General features: G+C 43.0%; 1 protein-coding gene across 2 annotated transcripts in view; it reads right to left on the reverse strand.

The window, feature by feature from the left end:
- LOC110158162 (potassium voltage-gated channel subfamily C member 1-like) overlaps positions 1-17,040 on the reverse strand; it is a 133,277-nt gene extending 116,237 nt beyond the window's left edge. For both annotated transcript variants that reach the window (XM_055152464.1, XM_055152463.1), the window contains exon 1: positions 16,355-17,040. In XM_055152464.1, the coding sequence (XP_055008439.1) occupies positions 16,355-16,897 (543 nt within the window). In that variant the 5' untranslated portion in view covers positions 16,898-17,040. The remainder of the gene's footprint in view (positions 1-16,354) is intronic.
- Positions 17,041-18,153: the final 1,113 nt, after the last annotated feature.

The raw sequence follows: 18,153 nt of genomic DNA on the forward strand, positions 1-18,153 counted from the left end.
CAGACTCAGACCAGACTCAGACCAGACTGGGACCAGACTCAGACCAGACTCAGACCAGACCAGACTCAGATCAGACTCAGACCAGACTCGGACCAGACTCAGACCAGACTAGGACCAAACTCGGACCAGACTCAGACTAGACTCGGACCAGACTTGGACCACACTCAGACTAGACTCGGACTAGACTTGGACCACACTCAGACTAGACTCGGACTAGACTCGGACCAGACTTGGACCACACTCAGACTAGACTCGGACTAGACTCAGACTCAGACTTGGACCACACTCAAACTAGACTCGGACTAGACTCGGACCAGACTTGGACCACACTCAGACTAGACTCGGACTAGACTCGGACCAGACTCGGACCAGACCAGACTCAGATCAGACTCGGACCAGACTCAAACTAGACTCAGACCAGACTCAGACTAGACTCAGACCAGACTCAGACCAAACTGAGGCCAGACTCGGACCAGACTCAGACTAGACTCGGACCAGACTCGGACCAGACTCAGACCAGACTCAGACCAAACTGAGGCCAGACTCGGACCAGACTCAGACTCAGACTAGACTCAGACCAGACTCGGTCCAGACTCGGACCAGACTTGAACCACACTCAGACCAGACTTGGACCAGACTCAGACCAGACTCGGACCAGACTCGGGCCAGACTCAGACTAGACTCAGACCAGACTCAGACTAAACTCGGACCAGACTCAGATCAGACTCAGGCCAGACTCAGACTAGACTCAGACCAGACTCAGACTCAGACCAGGACTCAGACCAGACTCGGACCAGACTCAGACCAGACTCGGACCAGACTCGGACCAGACTCAGACTCAGACCAGACTCAGACTAGACTCGGACCAGACTCAGATCAGACTCAGACTAGACTTGGACCAGACTCGGACCAGACCAGACTCAGATCAGACTCGGGCCAGACTCAGACTAGACTCAGACCAGACTCAGACTAGACTCGGACCAGACTCAGACTCAGACCAGACTCAGACCAGACTCGGACCAGACTCAGATCTCTGTGTGATTTTTTTTACACTGAGGATCTGAGTCTGGTCCATAGACGATCTGAAGAAGAGCAGGACGAGAGTCTGATGTGACACAGAAATATAATAATAATATAATATAATAATATACCATGATATAATATGATATAATATAATAATATAAGAAAGTGTTTGCTGAACCTGAGATGTGTCATGGTTTTTCTGGGTTTGTGTCTTTGGCTCATGGGCCCAAAAATTATTTTCTCTTCCACATTTACTTCCTCAGTCCCACAAGCTCCTCCCACCTGTGAGACGTCTGTAACCTGCACAGCGTGGAGCTTCTGGACCAATCAGACCAATCACTGCTACTACTACTACTACTACTACTACTATACTACTACTACTACTACTACTACTACTACTACTACTACTACTGCTGCTACTGCTACTGCTGCTACTACTACTACTACTACTACTACTACTGCTACTGCTACTACTGCTACTACTACTACTACTACTACTACTACTACTACTACTACTACTACTACTACTACTACTACTACTACTGCTACTACTGCTACTACTGCTACTACTACTACTGCTACTACTACTACTACTACTACTACTACTACTACTACTACTACTGCTACTACTACTACTACTACTACTACTACTACTACTACTACTACTACTACTACTGCTACTGCTACTACTACGCTACTACTACTACTACTACTACTACTACTACTACTACTACTACTACTACTACTACTACTACTACTACTACTGCTACTACTACTACTACTACTACTACTACTACTACTGCTACTACTACTACTACTGCTACTACTACTACTACTACTACTACTACTGCTACTACTACTACTACTGCTACTACTACTACTACTACTGCTACTACTACTACTACTACTACTACTGCTACTGCTACTGCTGCTACTACTACTACTACTACTACTACTACTACTACTACTACTACTACTACTACTACTACTACTGCACTTTGAGCCTTTGAGGTGTAAAAGCACTGTATAAAAAAGCAACCATTTACCATTTATGTATCCATAGAAACAAGCAGGTTAGTTACAAGTTACAAGTACAAGTTACAAGTGACACAGTGCGGCTTTAACGCAGGAGCTGAACGCCAGGAGCTGTCCGTGGTGCTGAAACACTCCACACTGGACACAAAACCATGTGGACAAAAACGGGCCATTTGTTATTTTGAGTTTTAATTAAGAAAGATGAAAAACAATAAACTGGCAAACAGTTTATTTCATTTTTCTGTTTCAGTGTCCAAAAAAAAAAAAAAAAAAAAAAAAAAAAAAAAAACAGATTTCAACCTCTATTTACAATATTTAATTAAAAGTTTATTTCAAATAACACGGTCACAGTGTCTATTTTAATTTTGATATTTTATTCTCTATGAATTCAGTGTCAACCAATAATCTATAAAAAAAACTATATTTATTATATTTCTGTGGAGTCGACTGAACAAAGGAGAGTTTATCGCTGTTTCCTCTTGTCATGGATCAACAACAAATTTATAAGACGTGAAATTAAACTTTTTTTGTTTTGTTTTGTTTTTTTATTTTGTGTTTAAATGAATAATGGAAAAAATGGATAACAACCTGAACCAGGACTGAGCCAGGACTAAAACAGGACTAAACCAGTCCCAGTCTCAGTCCTGATCTGGCCCCAGTCTCAGTCTTGGACTGGTCCGGGTCTCAGTCCCGTCCTCAGTCCTGGTCTGGTCTCGGTCTGGTCCTGGGCTCAGTCCTGGTTTGGTCCCGGACCTAGTTTAGTCCTGTTTTAGTCCTAATTCAGACCTGGTTCAGTCCGTTATCCATTTTTCCATTTTTCAGTTAAACACAAAATTAAAAACTGAAAAAACAAATCATTATCTGTTTTTTGTTGTTTTTTCCTTTTCTTATTTTTGGTTCTATTTTGAAACACAGATTCACGATGGATTTGTTTGACACTAAAATGGAAAAATTAAACAAACTATTTCCCCATTTTATTATTTTTTGTTCTTAATTAAAATCCAAAAGAACGATCGGTTCACGAGCCGAAGACGACGTCCTTTTTTAAACGTTGACGTCCTGATCGTGTCTCTGTTTGTGTCTCTGTCCGTGGTGCTGAAACGCCGTTCGGAAACAGTTTGGGAAGCGTCAGGATTCAGTCTCCGGGGAACAGTTTGTGTCGGTGTGAACAGGAAGTGCTTCTCATTTTTACAGACGCCCGAAATAAAACCACAGCCAGAACAAACACGAGGAGCAGAAAAACAAAAACGCTGAAACAAAAGCACCAAAACACAAATATTTATCTAACCGGAAAAACACAAATATTTATCTAACCGGAAAAACACAAATATTTATCTAACCGGAAAAACACAAATATTTATCTAACCGGAAAAACACAAATATTTTCTTCATTATTTGTCTCCAAAAAAAAAAAAAAAAAACAACAGATAATGATTCAGTTTTTTCAGTTTTTGATTTTGTGTTTAAATGAAAAATGGAAAAAACGGATAAGGGACTGAACCAGGACTAAAACAGGACTAAACCATTTTCAGTCCTGGTCTGGTCCCAGTTTCAGTCCCGATTGAAATCACGGTTTGGTCCTGGTCTTGTTCCGTCCTCAGTCCTGGTCTCGGTCACGGTCTCAGTACCGGTCTCAGTCCTGGTCTCAGTTCTGGTCTGGTCCCGGTTTGGTCCTGGTCTGGTCATAGTCTGGTCCCGGTCTCAGTCCCGGTCTTGATCCTGGTCTCAGTCCCGGTCTCAGTCCCACTCTCAATCATGGTCTGGTCCTAGTCTGGTCCCGTCCTCAGTCCTGTTCTCTGTCCCAGTCTGGTCCCGGTTTGAGTCCTGGTCTCAGTTCTGGTTGAAATCACGGTGGGGTCCTAGTCTGGTCCCGTCTTCAGTCCTGTTCTCTGTCCCAGTCTGGTCCGGTTTGAGTCCTGGTCTCAGTTCTGGTTGAAATCATGGTGGGGTCCTAGTCTGGTCCCGTCTTCAGTCCTGGTCTCAGTTCCGGTCTCAGTCCCGGTCTCAGTCCTGGTCTAGTCCCGGTCTAGTCCCGGTCTGGTCCCAATCTCAGTCCCGGTGGAAATTACGGTTTGGTCCTAGTCTGGTCCTGCTCTCAGTCTTGGTCTCAGTCCTGGTCTCAGTCCTGATCTGGTCCTGGTCTCAGTCCGGTCTCAGTACCGGTCTCAGTCCCAGTCTGGTCCCGGTCTCGGTCCCGATCTCAGTCCCAGTCTCAGTCCCAGTCTCGGTCCCGATCTCAGTCCCGATCTCAGTCCTGGTCTCGGTCCCGGTCTCAGTCCCGATCTCAGTCTGGGTCTCAGTCCGGTCTCAGTCCTGGTCTGGTCCCGGTCTCGGTCCCGATCTCAGTCCCTGGTCTCAGTCCCGGTCTCGGTCCCGATCTCAGTCCTGGTCTCAGTCCCGGTGGTCCCGTCTCAGTCCCTCAGTCAGGTCTCAGTCCCGGTCTCAGTCCGGTCCAGTCCCGGTCTCGGTCTAGTCCCGGTCTCAGTCCCGGTCTGGTCCCGGTCTCGTCCGTCTCAGTCCTGGTCTCAGTCCGGTCCTCAGTCCCGTCTCAGTCCTGGGTCTCAGTCCCGGTCTCAGTCCCGGTCTGGTCCCGGTCTCGGTCCCGATCTCAGTCCTGGTCTCAGTCCTCGTCTAGTCCTAGTCTGGTCCCGGTCTCAGTTCCGGTCTGGTCCTGGTCTGGTCCCAGTCTCAGTCCCAGTTGAAATTACGGTTTGGTCCTAGTCTGGTCCTAGTCTGGTCCTGCTCTCAGTACCTTCCTCAGTCCCAGTCTGGTCCTGATCTAGTCCCGGTCTCAGTTCTGGGTCTTCAGTCTCCGGGGAACAGTTTGTGTCGGTGTGAACAGGAAGTGCGTCTCATTTTTACAGACGCCCGAAATAAAACCACAGCCAGAACAAACACGAGGAGCAGAGCCACAAAAAAACAAAAACAAAAAAACAAAAGCACCAAAACACAAAAATTAAACAAATCTAACCTGAAGCACTGCTCTGTCTGAAACTCCGACACTCGAATTAAACTTTAAAGTAAAATCACGACGATGTGGATTTGATACGAGACGATTATTCCACTGTCCTGTGTGTGTGTGTGTGTGTGTGTGTGTGTGTGTGTGTGTGTGTGTGTGTGTGTGTGTGTGTGCGTGTGTGTGTGTGTATGTGTGTGTGTGTGTGTTATTGAGTGGAGTGGAGCTCAGAGGTGAGTGTGTTTGGACGGGTCATCAGGATTATTATGAGCGTTGTGTTACAGTGGGGAGCGCAGAGGAGGGGGAGGGGCCCCGAGACCGAACCGCAAAAACAGGACGCACAAAAAACAGAACACACACACACACACACAGGACAACAGAAGAACATAAAACCAGAACATAAAAACAGCTCACAAAAACGCCACGCAATAACAGAACACATAAAAGCGGCACTTAAAAACAGCGCACAAAAACTGAGCACACAAACAGGACGCACAAACAGCGTGCAAAACCAGCACACACAAAAGTAGAACTTACAAACAGCAAAAAAAAAAGCACACAAAAACAGCAAAAAAGAAAAAACAGCACACAAAAACAGCAAAAAATAAAAAAACAGCACACAAAAACAGCAAAAAAAGAAATAAAACAGCACACAAAACAGTAAAAAAGAAAAAAACAGCACACAAAACAGTAAAAAAAAAAAAAACAGCACACAAAAACAGCAAAAAAGAAAAAAACAGCACACAAAAACAGCAAAAAAAGAAATAAAACAGCAACACAAACAGTAAAAAGAAAAAAAAAACAGCACACAAAAACAACAAAAAAAAAAGAAATAAAAGCACACAAACAGTAAAAAAGAAAAAAACAGCACACAAAACAGCAAAAAAAAGAAATAAAACAGCACACAAAACAGTAAAAAAGAAAAAAACAGCACACAAAAACAGCAAAAAAAAAATAAAACAGCACACAAAAACAGTAAAAGAAAAAAAACAGCACACAAAAACAGCAAAAAAAAATAAATAAATAAACAGCACACACAAACAGAACTTAAAAACCAAACTTAAAAAAAGCACGCACAAAAACAGGACGCACAAACTGAGCACACAAATATGACGCACACAGACAGAACATAAAAACGCCAAGCAAAAACAGAACACATAAAATAACACACAAAAGCCGCACTTAAAAACATCGCACAAAAACTGAGCACACAAACAGGACGCACAAACAGCGTGCAAAACCAGCACACACAAAAGTAGAACTTACAAACAGCAAAAAAAAACAGCACACAAAAACAGCAAAAAAGAAAAAAACAGCACACAAAAACAGCAAAAAAAGAAATAAAACAGCACACAAAACAGCAAAAAAGAAAAAACAGCACACAAAAACAGCAAAAAAAGAAATAAAACAGCACACAAAACAGCAAAAAAGAAAAACAGCACACAAAACAGCAAAAAAGAAAAAAACAGCACACAAAAACAGCAAAAAAGAAAAAAACAGCACACAAAACAGTAAAAAAGAAAAAAAAAGCACACAAAAACAGCAAAAAAAAGAAATAAAACAGCGCACAAAAACAGCAAAAAAAAGAAAACAGCACACAAAACAGTAAAAAAGAAAAAAACAGCACACAAAAACAGTAAAAAAAAAAAAAACAGCACACAAAAACAGCAAAAAAAAGAAATAAAACAGCACACAAAACAGTAAAAAAGAAAAAAACAGCACACAAAAACAGCAAAAAAGAAAAAAACAGCACACAAAAACAGCAAAAAAAGAAATAAAACAGCACACAAAACAGTAAAAAAGAAAAAACAGCACACAAAACAGCAAAAAAGAAAAAAACAGCACACAAACAGCAAAAAAAAAAAACAGCACAAAAAAAAAAAAAAGAAATAAAACAGCACACAAAACAGTAAAAAAGAAAAAACAGCACACAAAAACAGTAAAAAATAAAAAAAATAAACAGCACACACAAACAGAACTTAAAAAACAAACTTAAAAACAGCACGCACAAACAGGACGCACAAAAACAGGACACACACAGACAAAACAAATACAGAACATAAAAACAGAACACATAAAATAACACACAAAAGCAGCATTTAAAAACATCGCACAAAAACAGCGCGCACACAAAAACAGAACTTTAAAACAGCAAAAAAAAAAAAAAAAAACAGCATGCAGAAAAACAGAGCTTAAAAACAGAGCACATGAAACAGCACGCACAAACAGAACACACAAAAACACCACACACAAAAATAGAACACATAAATCAGCACACAAACAGAGAACACACAAAAACAGCGCACAACCCCCCCCAAAAAAAACCCCAAAAAACAGCACACACAAAAACAACACAAAAAACAGCACGAACAAAAACAGCACACAATAAAAGAACACACAAAAACAGAACACACAAAAATAGTGCACAAAAACAGCAAAAAAAAAACCCCAAAAAACAACACACACAAAAACAGCAAAAAAACAAAAAACTAAAAAAAAAAAAAAAAAAAAAAAAAAAAAAACAAACAGCACACAACAAAAAACAGCAAAAAAAACAAACAAAAAAAAAAAAACAGCACACACAAAAACAGGACACACACAGACAGAACAGAAAAACAACATAAAAACAGAACACATAAAATAACACAAAAGCAGCACTTAAAAACATCGCACAAAAATAGAACGCACAAAAATAGAACTTTAAAACAGTAAAAAAAAAAAAAAAAAAACAGAACACACAAAAACACGACGCACAAAAACACGACGCACACAAACAGAACATAAAAACGGCTCACAAAAAAGCCACGCAAAAACAGAACACATAAAATAACACACAAAAAGCAGCACTTAAAAACATCGCACAAAAAACAGAACGCACAAAACGAGCAAAAAAACAGCACACACAAACAGAACTTAAAAACCGAACTTAAAAACAGCACACACACACAGAGCACACAAAAACATCGCACAAAAATAGAACTTAAAAACAGCAAAAATAAATAAATAAATAAATAAAACAGCACATACAAACAGAACTTTAAAACAGCACGCGCAAACAAAACACACACAAACAGGACGCACACAGACAGAACATAAAAACAGAACATAAAACAGATCAAAAAAAGCCACGCAAAAACAGAACACATAAAATAACACATAAAAGCAGCACTTAAAAACAGCATTGACAAAAAATAGAACACACAAAAAATAGAACACACAAAAACAGAACGCACAAAAACAGCAAAAAAAAAAAAAAAAAAACAGCACACACAAACAAAACTTAAAAAACAAACTTAAAATCAGCACACACAAAAACAGTGGACAAAAACAACACACAAATCAGCACACACAAAAATAGGACACATAAAAAAAGCGCACAAAAGCAGCACTTAAAAACATCGCACAAAAACAGCAAAAAAAAACAAACACATACAAACAGAACTTAAAAAACGAACTTAAAAAGAGCACACAAATAGAACACACAAAAATAGAACACATAAAAACACACCACAAAAACAGAGCGCACAAACAGGACGCACACAGAACATAAAACAGAACATAAAAACGGCTCACAAAAACGCCACGCAAAAACAGAACACATAAAAGCAGCGCTTAAAAACATCGCACAAAAAACAGCACACACAAAAACAGAACTTTAAAACAGCAAAAAAAAAAAAAAAAAACACAAAAAACAGCATGCACAAAAACAGAACTTTAAAAAAACAGCAAAAAAAAAAACACAAAAAAACAGCATGCACAAAAACAGAACTTTAAAACAGCAAAAAAAAAAAAAAAAAAAAAAAAAAAACAGCATGCACAAAAACAGAACTTTAAAACAGCAAAAAAAAAAACACAAAAAAAAACAGCATGCACAAAAACAGAACTTTAAAACAGCAAAAAAAAAAAAAAAAAAAAAAAAAAAAACAGCATGCACAAAAACAGAACACACAAAAACAACACACACAAAAACACGATGCACAAAAACAGCAAAAAAAAAAAGAGCACATATAAACAGAACTTAAAAACAGAACACAAAAACAGCACTTTAAAACATCGCACAAAAACAGCAAAAAACAGCACACACAGACAGAACTTAAAAACCGAATTTAAAAACAAAATAACAAAATAACAGAATGCACAAAAACAGAACTTAAAAACAGCACACACCAAATCACACAAATGTCCTTATAGAGCCTGAATTCTCTGAGTCTCTAATCTCATATTTTATAAACATATTTCCTCAAACAAACTCTTCTCGTTACTTTCTGCGTTTTGTTTCTTCAGTCGAGAGAAAAGCAGAACGAGCTCCACACTCTGAGTTGCCAGATCCTGTCACTGAAACTAAGCAGAACTAAACCACAAAGAGCCGCCAATCAGGAGTTGGACCCGGTCTGTACAGTGTGATTGACAGGCAGAAGAACCAATCAGAAACATCCACGGTCTGTTCAAATGAAACAAAACAAAACAAAAAAAAAAGCTCATGTCGGCCGTGAGTTTTACAGCATGGAACTATGATAAAACCTGGATAAGCTCCTCCCCCTCTGTCCCCTCTAGTGGTCGCTCCAGGTACTGCAGCTCTGGGAGTTTGGGCCCAGACAGAATTTTGCCACAGAAGAGCAATGCATTTTGGGAATTTAAACTGCCCTTTTTCTGACAGGGCATCTGGCTTTCACAAAAGTCAGATTTTGCAGGATTCTTTTCTATTTTTTATTTATTTATTTATTTATTTATTTATTTGTGCTGCGAAAAAGTTTCATTTCGTGTGAGTGTATTTTCTAAAATTATTAATGATTCATGGTACATTCAAAAACACACAAAAAAAAAAAAAAAAAAAACTGAAAAAAAAAAAAAAAAAAAACTGTGCTGCTGTTGACCTGGACCTGAGTGCATTGTTTCGTTTCTGTGTATTTTTTATACTGGAATGACAAATAAATTTGATTCTGATTCTGATTCATGGTTTTATCTGCAGACTGAACAAATCGGACAATGAAATAATAATAATGTCACTCACAAATATAAGATTCAGTGCAGTAAGATCAGTCCAACATGTGGAGACACCGGTGCGGTCGTCTTTTAAAAACATAAATGTTTATTGTTTTGTTTTGTTTTGTTTTGTCACTGTCCTTGTCTGTTTTATGAATGGATCATGAGTTCAAAATAAAGATGATGATTATTTTTGCGGAAATTATATGACGTCATTTCGGCTCAGCTGAACAAAACTCCACAAAACGAGTGAAGAGAAACAATCTTACATCTCAAATATTTTATAAAATATGAATCAAAGGTGAGTTGCTAAAGACTGTACAGACTTTTCCACAGACTCAGATCGTTTCTCTTCACTTGTTTTGTGGAGTTTTGTTAAAGCTTCTGTTGTCGGCTGAACGGAAATGAATAATTTCTGGCAAAAATAATCATTAATACTTTTAGAAATATATTTTAGACACAACAAAATCCAGGCACTCCAAAGAAGTAAAAATCGCACAAGGAAAAGTACAGAATTATAGTTAAGTTATTTATTTTTTAACTCTAATTTTCCTTGTGAGATTTTTACTTCTTTGGAGCGTCTGGATTTCGTTGCGTCTAAGGTTTTGATCCTTTTCCCAAGAGCGCCCTCTACCTGCCCTCACCGCAGCGAACGCACACATCTTTGTTTTTTAATTTTAGAAATAAATTCGCATAAATGAAAACTGTCACAGCACGAAACAGCACAAACATTTCGTATAAATTTTCAGCTGTTTTGAGGCTGTTTCACATTTTGAGGAGCTGGACGACGACATCGATCGAGAATAAAACCGTTCAAATCTTAAAAACCAGAAACTCACAAATAAAACTTTTCGAAGCACAAATAATTGACTAAATTTTGTGTCGTTTTAGAGGATTTTGAAGTTTCCTGGAGGCTGCTGACCCCAATTTCAGCCACAAAAGAACCGTTAATATCTCGAAAACCAAAACAGCACAAACTTTCGATGTGGTTTTTGTGTCGTTTTGAGCGTTTGTCGGGGGTCGACTCGACGCAGGTGAGTTCAGAACACCTGCGCCCGAGTCTGATGATACACCGGTTTAGTTTCCGGATCAGATCTGCGTCCTCTGCGTCCCGCGCCGTGTCGGGTGTCGGAGCTCGCGGATCGCTTTCAAATCTGGAAATCTGAACCGTTCTGTCTAAAAATGCACGGCGCAGCGTTCGGTGTAACTTTACTTCCATATGCAAAAGATTATCAGTGTCGGCTTCAATATACACAGCCTCCAGACAGGGCAGAGGGAATTGAACCAACGACCTTCACTCCAAATTCAAGCTCAGTGAGAGAAACATCCGACAAACATATCCAGAACTGCCCAAGAACTCAAGAGACGTCAGCAGAAGCGATCGAAAACAACAAACTTTTCGCATTGTTTTAGTGACAGTTGTAAAGTTCAAACATTTGTGAAGTCAGAGTCGACGCTTTGAGCAGCTTGTTCCACTTTTTAAAAATGCCTCAAAAATCTAAAGAATCCACAGAGAACGATCCAAGTGCGGTTTAAAAACTCTTTACTGAGGATTCACATTATTAGAACAAACAAATACAATTAAAAAAGAGGAACTTTAACGCACAAGTGGCAGGAGGTCAAAAAACTGTTTAGCTCCACTCCACCCTCCCATGATGCACCTGGGCCCGGTCAAGCAGAAGTAAACAACAAGGCCAAAAATTCAAGTTAATTCATCTGATATAAAAATGTATTGAACAGATACATATGTACTCTAGTTTATCAAACTGTTGACCTTTTTTCTGTACCATTTTTGGTTCTAAAGTTCCATCCGTTTTAAACAGACCATGAATGAAACATGGAACAAAAATTATTTCCCAAATTTCAAAGACACAAAAATCATGTAAACCAGAGGTGTTCACACTTTTTCATCATGTGAGTTACTTACAAAATGACCAAGTCAAAATGATCTTCCTAATACAAAGCCAAACAAACTGCACTGAAACACTCTGTGCCCCTTTTTTGGACCCTCCCCCACAGTTTGAGAACCTCTTCTTTAAGAGAACTTCCTCTGACACTTTACACAAAACTGTGAAAAAAGTGAAGGAAGATTTTTAAACCTGTTTTTTAAAGTTCCAAACTGGAGTTTCATTCTTTTCTGGTTTTGCAGTGATATTTACCAGCCTCTGCACGTTTACCAAACCAAACGCACATCGTGACAAACACAGATGCATTTGTCACTTTTGTTAGACAAACTTCAGCCAAATGTGGCAGTAGGTCTGTTCTGTAGATCCGCTCTATGCTGTAGACCTGCTTTGTGCCAACACTGGAACACAAATTTAGACTGGTTTTTGCTTCACGTTTGGTCTTGCTCTTCTAATCAGCCGCACTGTGGGAGGGGCTTGTGTTCGCTGTACGCAGGAAGGAGCGAGAGCGTGAAAAGGCGAGGGGCGGCGTGCTGACGTGAGGCAGATGGACAGGTAGGATGTTTAGGAAGTTGAACCTGCCCTGTGATGCACGCTGGTACACGAGGGCACACGCTGTCGCAGACGAGCCGTGCATAGGGAGCGTGTGTGTTTGTGATGCGCCGTAGAGTCTCCGCGGGTTTCAAATGAGCGCACAGGCTGAACTGAGACGCCCCACACGCTCCTGCACCCGCTACAAGTTTATTACCAACAGCAGCGGCCGGAATGAAATATGATCACACTTGTTGAGTGTCAGACCTCGAGTGAGAGACAAGACCGAGTCCAAACACGAGTCCGAGACGAGACACGGCGATCTACCCACACGACCTTGGTGATCGACTGGTAGATCGGGATCAACATATTGAGCACCTCTGCTGTAAATAAATGGATGTATTTCATCATATCTTGTGTTATTCGATCTTTGAACTGTTGATGAAGGTACATGATTTTTTTTTTTTTATGTATTTAAAATGATAAAAATGTTCTTGGAAGGACTGACATATTTTATAGAAATAGTTTCCTTTCATTTTGAAGTAATATTAAAGTATTCAGGAAGAAAAAAGTGACAAATGATGTAAAAATCCTGCACCTTCTATTTGTTTGTACAATTTTCCCTCCGTTACTTTTCCCTCCGTTACCATGAACTTTCTTAATAAAAAAATCTCATGAGTCAAAAAGTAAGAGGTTTTTCAACCTAATCTTGTTCCATATGGTAGAAAACTATATGAAGCAAATATTCAAACCAGTTTGTTAAGGATATGTAAGTGAGAACCAAGAGTTATCACTGTTTGGATTTATTGACCAAAAAGTGCTGCATATTTCATTCCCTTCACAGTGTTGGGAAGGTGACTTTTAAAATGTAATCCCCTACAGATTACAGATTACATGCCCCAGAATGTAGTTTGTAACAGAATCCATTAAATAACTTTAGGTGAGTAATGTAATCTGAATACTTTGGATTACTTGATTTGTTGTAGAGAAACAAAGACGAGGAAATCTTCACATAAGAAGTTTTGTCTGATAAAAGAAAATGAAAAGACCAAACTTTACTGAACCAAATTAAAAATATTATTGATCGTTTAGTCCTGTTAAATCCTGGTTTAGTCCTGGTTTTAGACCTGGTTTAGACCTGGTTTTAGTCCTGGTTTAGTCCTGGTTTAGACCTGGTTTAGTTCTAGTTTAGACCTGGTTTTAGTCCTGGTTTAGACCTGGTTTAGTTCTGGTTTAGTCCTGGTTTAGTTCTGGTTTAGCCCAAAATGTGAAAACAGGAAAATCCCTTTGTTTAATCCATTTATTTCAACAAAGTAACTGTAATCCAATTACCACTCACTGAAACAGTAACTGTAACTGAATACAGTTACTCATCATTTGTACTCTGATTACTTAACTCTGGTACTTGTAATCTGTTACTCCCCAACACTGCTGACGTTTTAAAGTGAAATGTTTTGCTCTGTGAAACACTTTCGAAACCGTCGTGTTTAGAAAATCCGCTACACAAAAAACGTTGGATTGGATTTTCTACGTTTCTCAGCACAATAAAAACAGCGCATTTATTTTAGTCGAGTTATTTGGCCGTAAAAGTTCCATCGTGTCATGTTTTTTTTTCCGTCTCTCTGTCGCTGTGCCCTGATCCGAGCCCGGACCCGGACCTGGCACCGAAAACTGCCCACTGCAACACTCTCTCAAAGTCACCTCTGTGTCAGCCCCCCTGCTGCCCTGACCCCGCCCCCAGCGCACGAGGCCACGCCCCCTCTGACATAAGACACGCCCCCTTCTGCCCCCCGTGCCAGAGGTTGAACTATTGCAGAGTTTGCACACAAGAGCCACAGCGAAACGAGACGCAATCTCTCCCTCCTTTCTCTCTGTCTCTCTACTCCCCCCCCCCCCATCGCTCTATCTGCACCTCCCTCTGTCTCTCTGTTCTCTCCATTCTCTCCTTCCTCAGTCTCTCTCTCCTTTCTCTCTCTTCTGTCTCTTCTCTTCTTCCTTTTAGATCGCTGAATTTCCTTCTGTGACTGAATAAGACCAGTCTAATCAACTACCAGATGATCATGAAGAGAACTCACTCTCACAGACGGGGGGGGGGGGGGTTAAAGTGTCTTGCCCAGGGACACAGCGGCAGCAGCAGCACACACTGGCACGTTCACTACAGCAGCGGTGTTCTGATGACATCATAAAAGTGAAGAAGACACTGTTCCTTTTCTTGCTATTAAGAGAAAAAACCTGCCCGCACAGCAGTTTGGACGTTTGCGTTTGCTCCAGACTGAGCGCGGGGCGGTGGGCGGGGATAGGGGGTGGGTGAAAACAGACGTTTTGTGAGGGCTAAAGCCTCACGCGCAGGACGACTTAGGAGTAGCTTACCATCACCAGGGTATAGAGTGAATGAATGAATGAATGCTGAATGAATAATGCTGAATAATGCTGTGTAAAGCGTCTCTGGGGACAGAACATGTCTGTGAAAAGCGCTGGATAAATAAAGATTTACTTACGACACAGGATTATTCAAACATCTAAGAGTAAAAGAACCGTCCAAATAAGTGATTTTGTGTTTATTTACAACTCATACAGCAGCATGTAAAGAGTCTTGCTCAAAGGCACAACAGCAGCCTGCACCAACTGGAGAGATTGAACCACTAACTTTTACACTGGTGGGTTTGAGTAAAATGAATCAGTGTCACTGATTTCAGACGCAGATGTTCTACAGTTTAAACTCTGCACTCAGACTGCAGAAGGATGTGTGAGGAAAGTGTGCTGCTCAAGGACACAGGGGCAGAGTATAGATGAGGTTTGGACTGAGCACACAGCGCTGTACATCGCCATGTTCTAATGAAAACTTGTGTCTGGGCCCGTGGGAACAGAACCACAGCCTCTGTGTGTTTGAGGATTCAGGGGGATCCAGGTCTGAGCGCTGCTCCGCTGCAGGAGCGCGTGTGCGCGTGCGCGTGTAAATGCATATGTGTGCGCGTGTGCGCGTGAGGCCCGGAGCGGCGGCACGCGGGACACTGCGGTGCGCACAACCCGCGCGCTCGAACTACAGACCTGCGCCCGCGCACCGCGCCGCACCGCGCCGCAGAGACGCACCGCGCACTGACAAACAGTGTACTGTACATACAGAATGTCCCACACTGCACTGCGGGCACGAGCGGCTCAGATGTACAGACAGAGGAAAGAGAGAAGAGAGAGAGGAGAGAAAGACAGAGGAGAAAGAGAAGAAAGGAAAGAGAGGAAAGAGAGAAACACTCGGCTGAGGCTGATGCAGCGCGGAGGGACGCAGCGCGAGTCACTGCGACAACAGCTGCGCTTTGTGCTGTAAAAGCAAAAACACACTGCAGCAGCACCGAGGACAAGACCGTCCTACAGGGACAGAGACAGAGACAGGACCGTCCTACAGGGACAGAGACAGAGACAGAGACAGGGACAGACAGAGACAGAGACAGGACGGGGACAGAGACAGAGACAGGGACAGTCCTGCAAGGACAGGGACCGCGACAGAGCTGGGGACAAAGCCAGAGAAAGAACTACACGGAACAGGGAAAGAGCCGGGGACAGAGACGGTTTTGCAGAGACAATGGACGGGGACAGGGACGGGGACAGAGTTGGGGACATAGCCGGGGACAGGGACAGTCCTATAGAGACAGAACTGGAGACAGAGTCGGGGAAAGAACAGCAGAACATGAGGACGGAGCTCCGGGGTTGGAGACAGAGTCCCGCCGGGACAGAGCGCGGAGGAACTGAACCTCACAGGGACAGAGTGAAGCCCGTGAGGAGAGGAGCTCCGGTGTGGACAGGGACAGGGACAGGGACAGAGGGACAGGGACAGGGGGACGGGGGACAGGGGACAGAGGGACAGGGACAGGCAGAGGTGAGTGTGGGGCAGAGTGGTGCCGCAGTGCCCGCTCCCGGGCGCACTCACCCGGGCGTACTTGGACGAGTAGGGGTCCTCAAAAAGCGCCCACATGCGCGGCTGCCACACCTCCCACCACGTGGGCCTGCGCCGGTCATCCTGCACGCACAGCCGCTTCAGGTCCCCGTCCGCGCCTCCGGTCAGCGCCGGGTCGTTCTCGGGCTCGTCCGGCTCGGGCGTCTCGAAACTGTCCAGCGCCTCCTCCGCGTCTCGGTGCTGCCGGTAGTTCATCCAGCAGCACGCCTCCACGTCCGTCTCGTCGATGCCCCAGAACGCGAGCTCATCCTCGAAGAGCGGGCCGCACACGTCGTTGGGACAGTGCAGTTTCCCGGTGCGGTAGTAGTTGAGGATGAAGGCGAAGGTGGCGGGATGCCGGTCGAAGAAGAACTCGTCGGTCTTCGGGTCGTAGTCGAAGTTGCTGAAGGCGTCGGGCTCCGTGAGCCAGGACAGGCGCGTGCCCGGCAGCGTCTTCAGGGTGCTCCGGTAGGTCTCGTGCCGGATGCCGCCGCAGTTGATGACGATCTTCTCGCTATCTGACGCCGAGCAGGTCATGGCTGCGCTGGGGCATGCTTCGGACTCAGCGCCCGGCTCCTGCTGCTTCTGCTGCGGCTTCTGTCCGCGCCATGCACCCGCTCCTCCCTCTGCTCCGGTCCGCTCCGGTCTGCGGCTCCGCGATGCACCAGCACCGAGTCTGCGGCTCCCGGGCCCGCGCGCACCGGAGAGAGAGAGAGAGAGAGGGGGAGGGGGAGGGGGGGGGGAGGAGGGGGAGGGAGGGGGGAGGAGAGGAGGGAGGAGAGGAGAGAGAGGAGAGAGGAGGAGAGAGAGGAGAGGAGGAGAGGGAGGAGGGGAGGAGGGAGGAGAGAGAGGGAGGATGAAAGAGAGAGAGAGGAGAGAGACGAGGGGCGAGGGTGAGGAGAAGAAAAGAGAGAGGGAGGAGGAGGAGGGAGGAGGGGAGGAGGAGGGGGGAGGAGGAGGAGAGAGAGGAGGTGAAAGAGGAGAGGGAGGAGGAGAGAGGGAGGGGGGAGGAGAGGAAGAGGAGGGAGGGGGGTGTCAGAAAGAGTCAGGGGATGAATGGAGAAAGTGAGAGAGGAGCGTGAGAGGAAGAGAGGATGAAGAAAGAGGAGAAGAGAGAGAGAGAGAGACTATAGAGAAAAGAGACAGAAGCAAGAGAAGAGAGAGAGAAGGAGGAGAGAGAAGATCGATCTCGGTGCCTGAGTGTGAGTGATGAGGACAGTCATCTGCTGCTGATGCGATTAAACAGCCCCAGAGCGAGACTAAAACCAGCCCAGAACCAGACCAGAGCGAGACTAAAACCGAACCAGAGCGAGACTAAAACCAGACCAGAACCAGACCAGAGCGAGACTAAAACCAGACCAGAACCAGACCAGAACGAGACTAAAACCAGAACCAGAACGAGACTAAAACCAGACCAGAGCGAGACTAGCGCGGGACTAAAGCTGGACTAGAGCGGGACTATGTTGACACCAGGTCCTGGTTCATCTGTGAGAGTAAAATCCGGCACAGAGTGTAACAAATAACTAACTAAATACAGACATAAATATATAAATAAATAAATGATTTTTATGTATTTATTTATTTAATCAATCAAACATAAAAAAAAAAAAGTCCTGGTTTAGTCCTGGTTTAGTCCTGGTTTAGTCCTGTTCAGTCCTGTTTTCCGTTTTTTCCATTTTTCATTTAAACACAAAACCAAACTGAAGAAACAAATCATTATCTGTTTTTTCTATTTTGGTTTTGGAGAGAAATAATGAAGAAAATCGTTTTTGGTTTTTTTCATTTTCTTATTT

The sequence above is a fragment of the Boleophthalmus pectinirostris genome, unplaced genomic scaffold, assembly GCF_026225935.1.
Source record: "Boleophthalmus pectinirostris isolate CB_2022bp ecotype Guang Dong unplaced genomic scaffold, ASM2622593v1 HiC_scaffold_17, whole genome shotgun sequence".
NCBI classification, from domain to species: domain Eukaryota; kingdom Metazoa; phylum Chordata; class Actinopteri; order Gobiiformes; family Gobiidae; genus Boleophthalmus; species Boleophthalmus pectinirostris.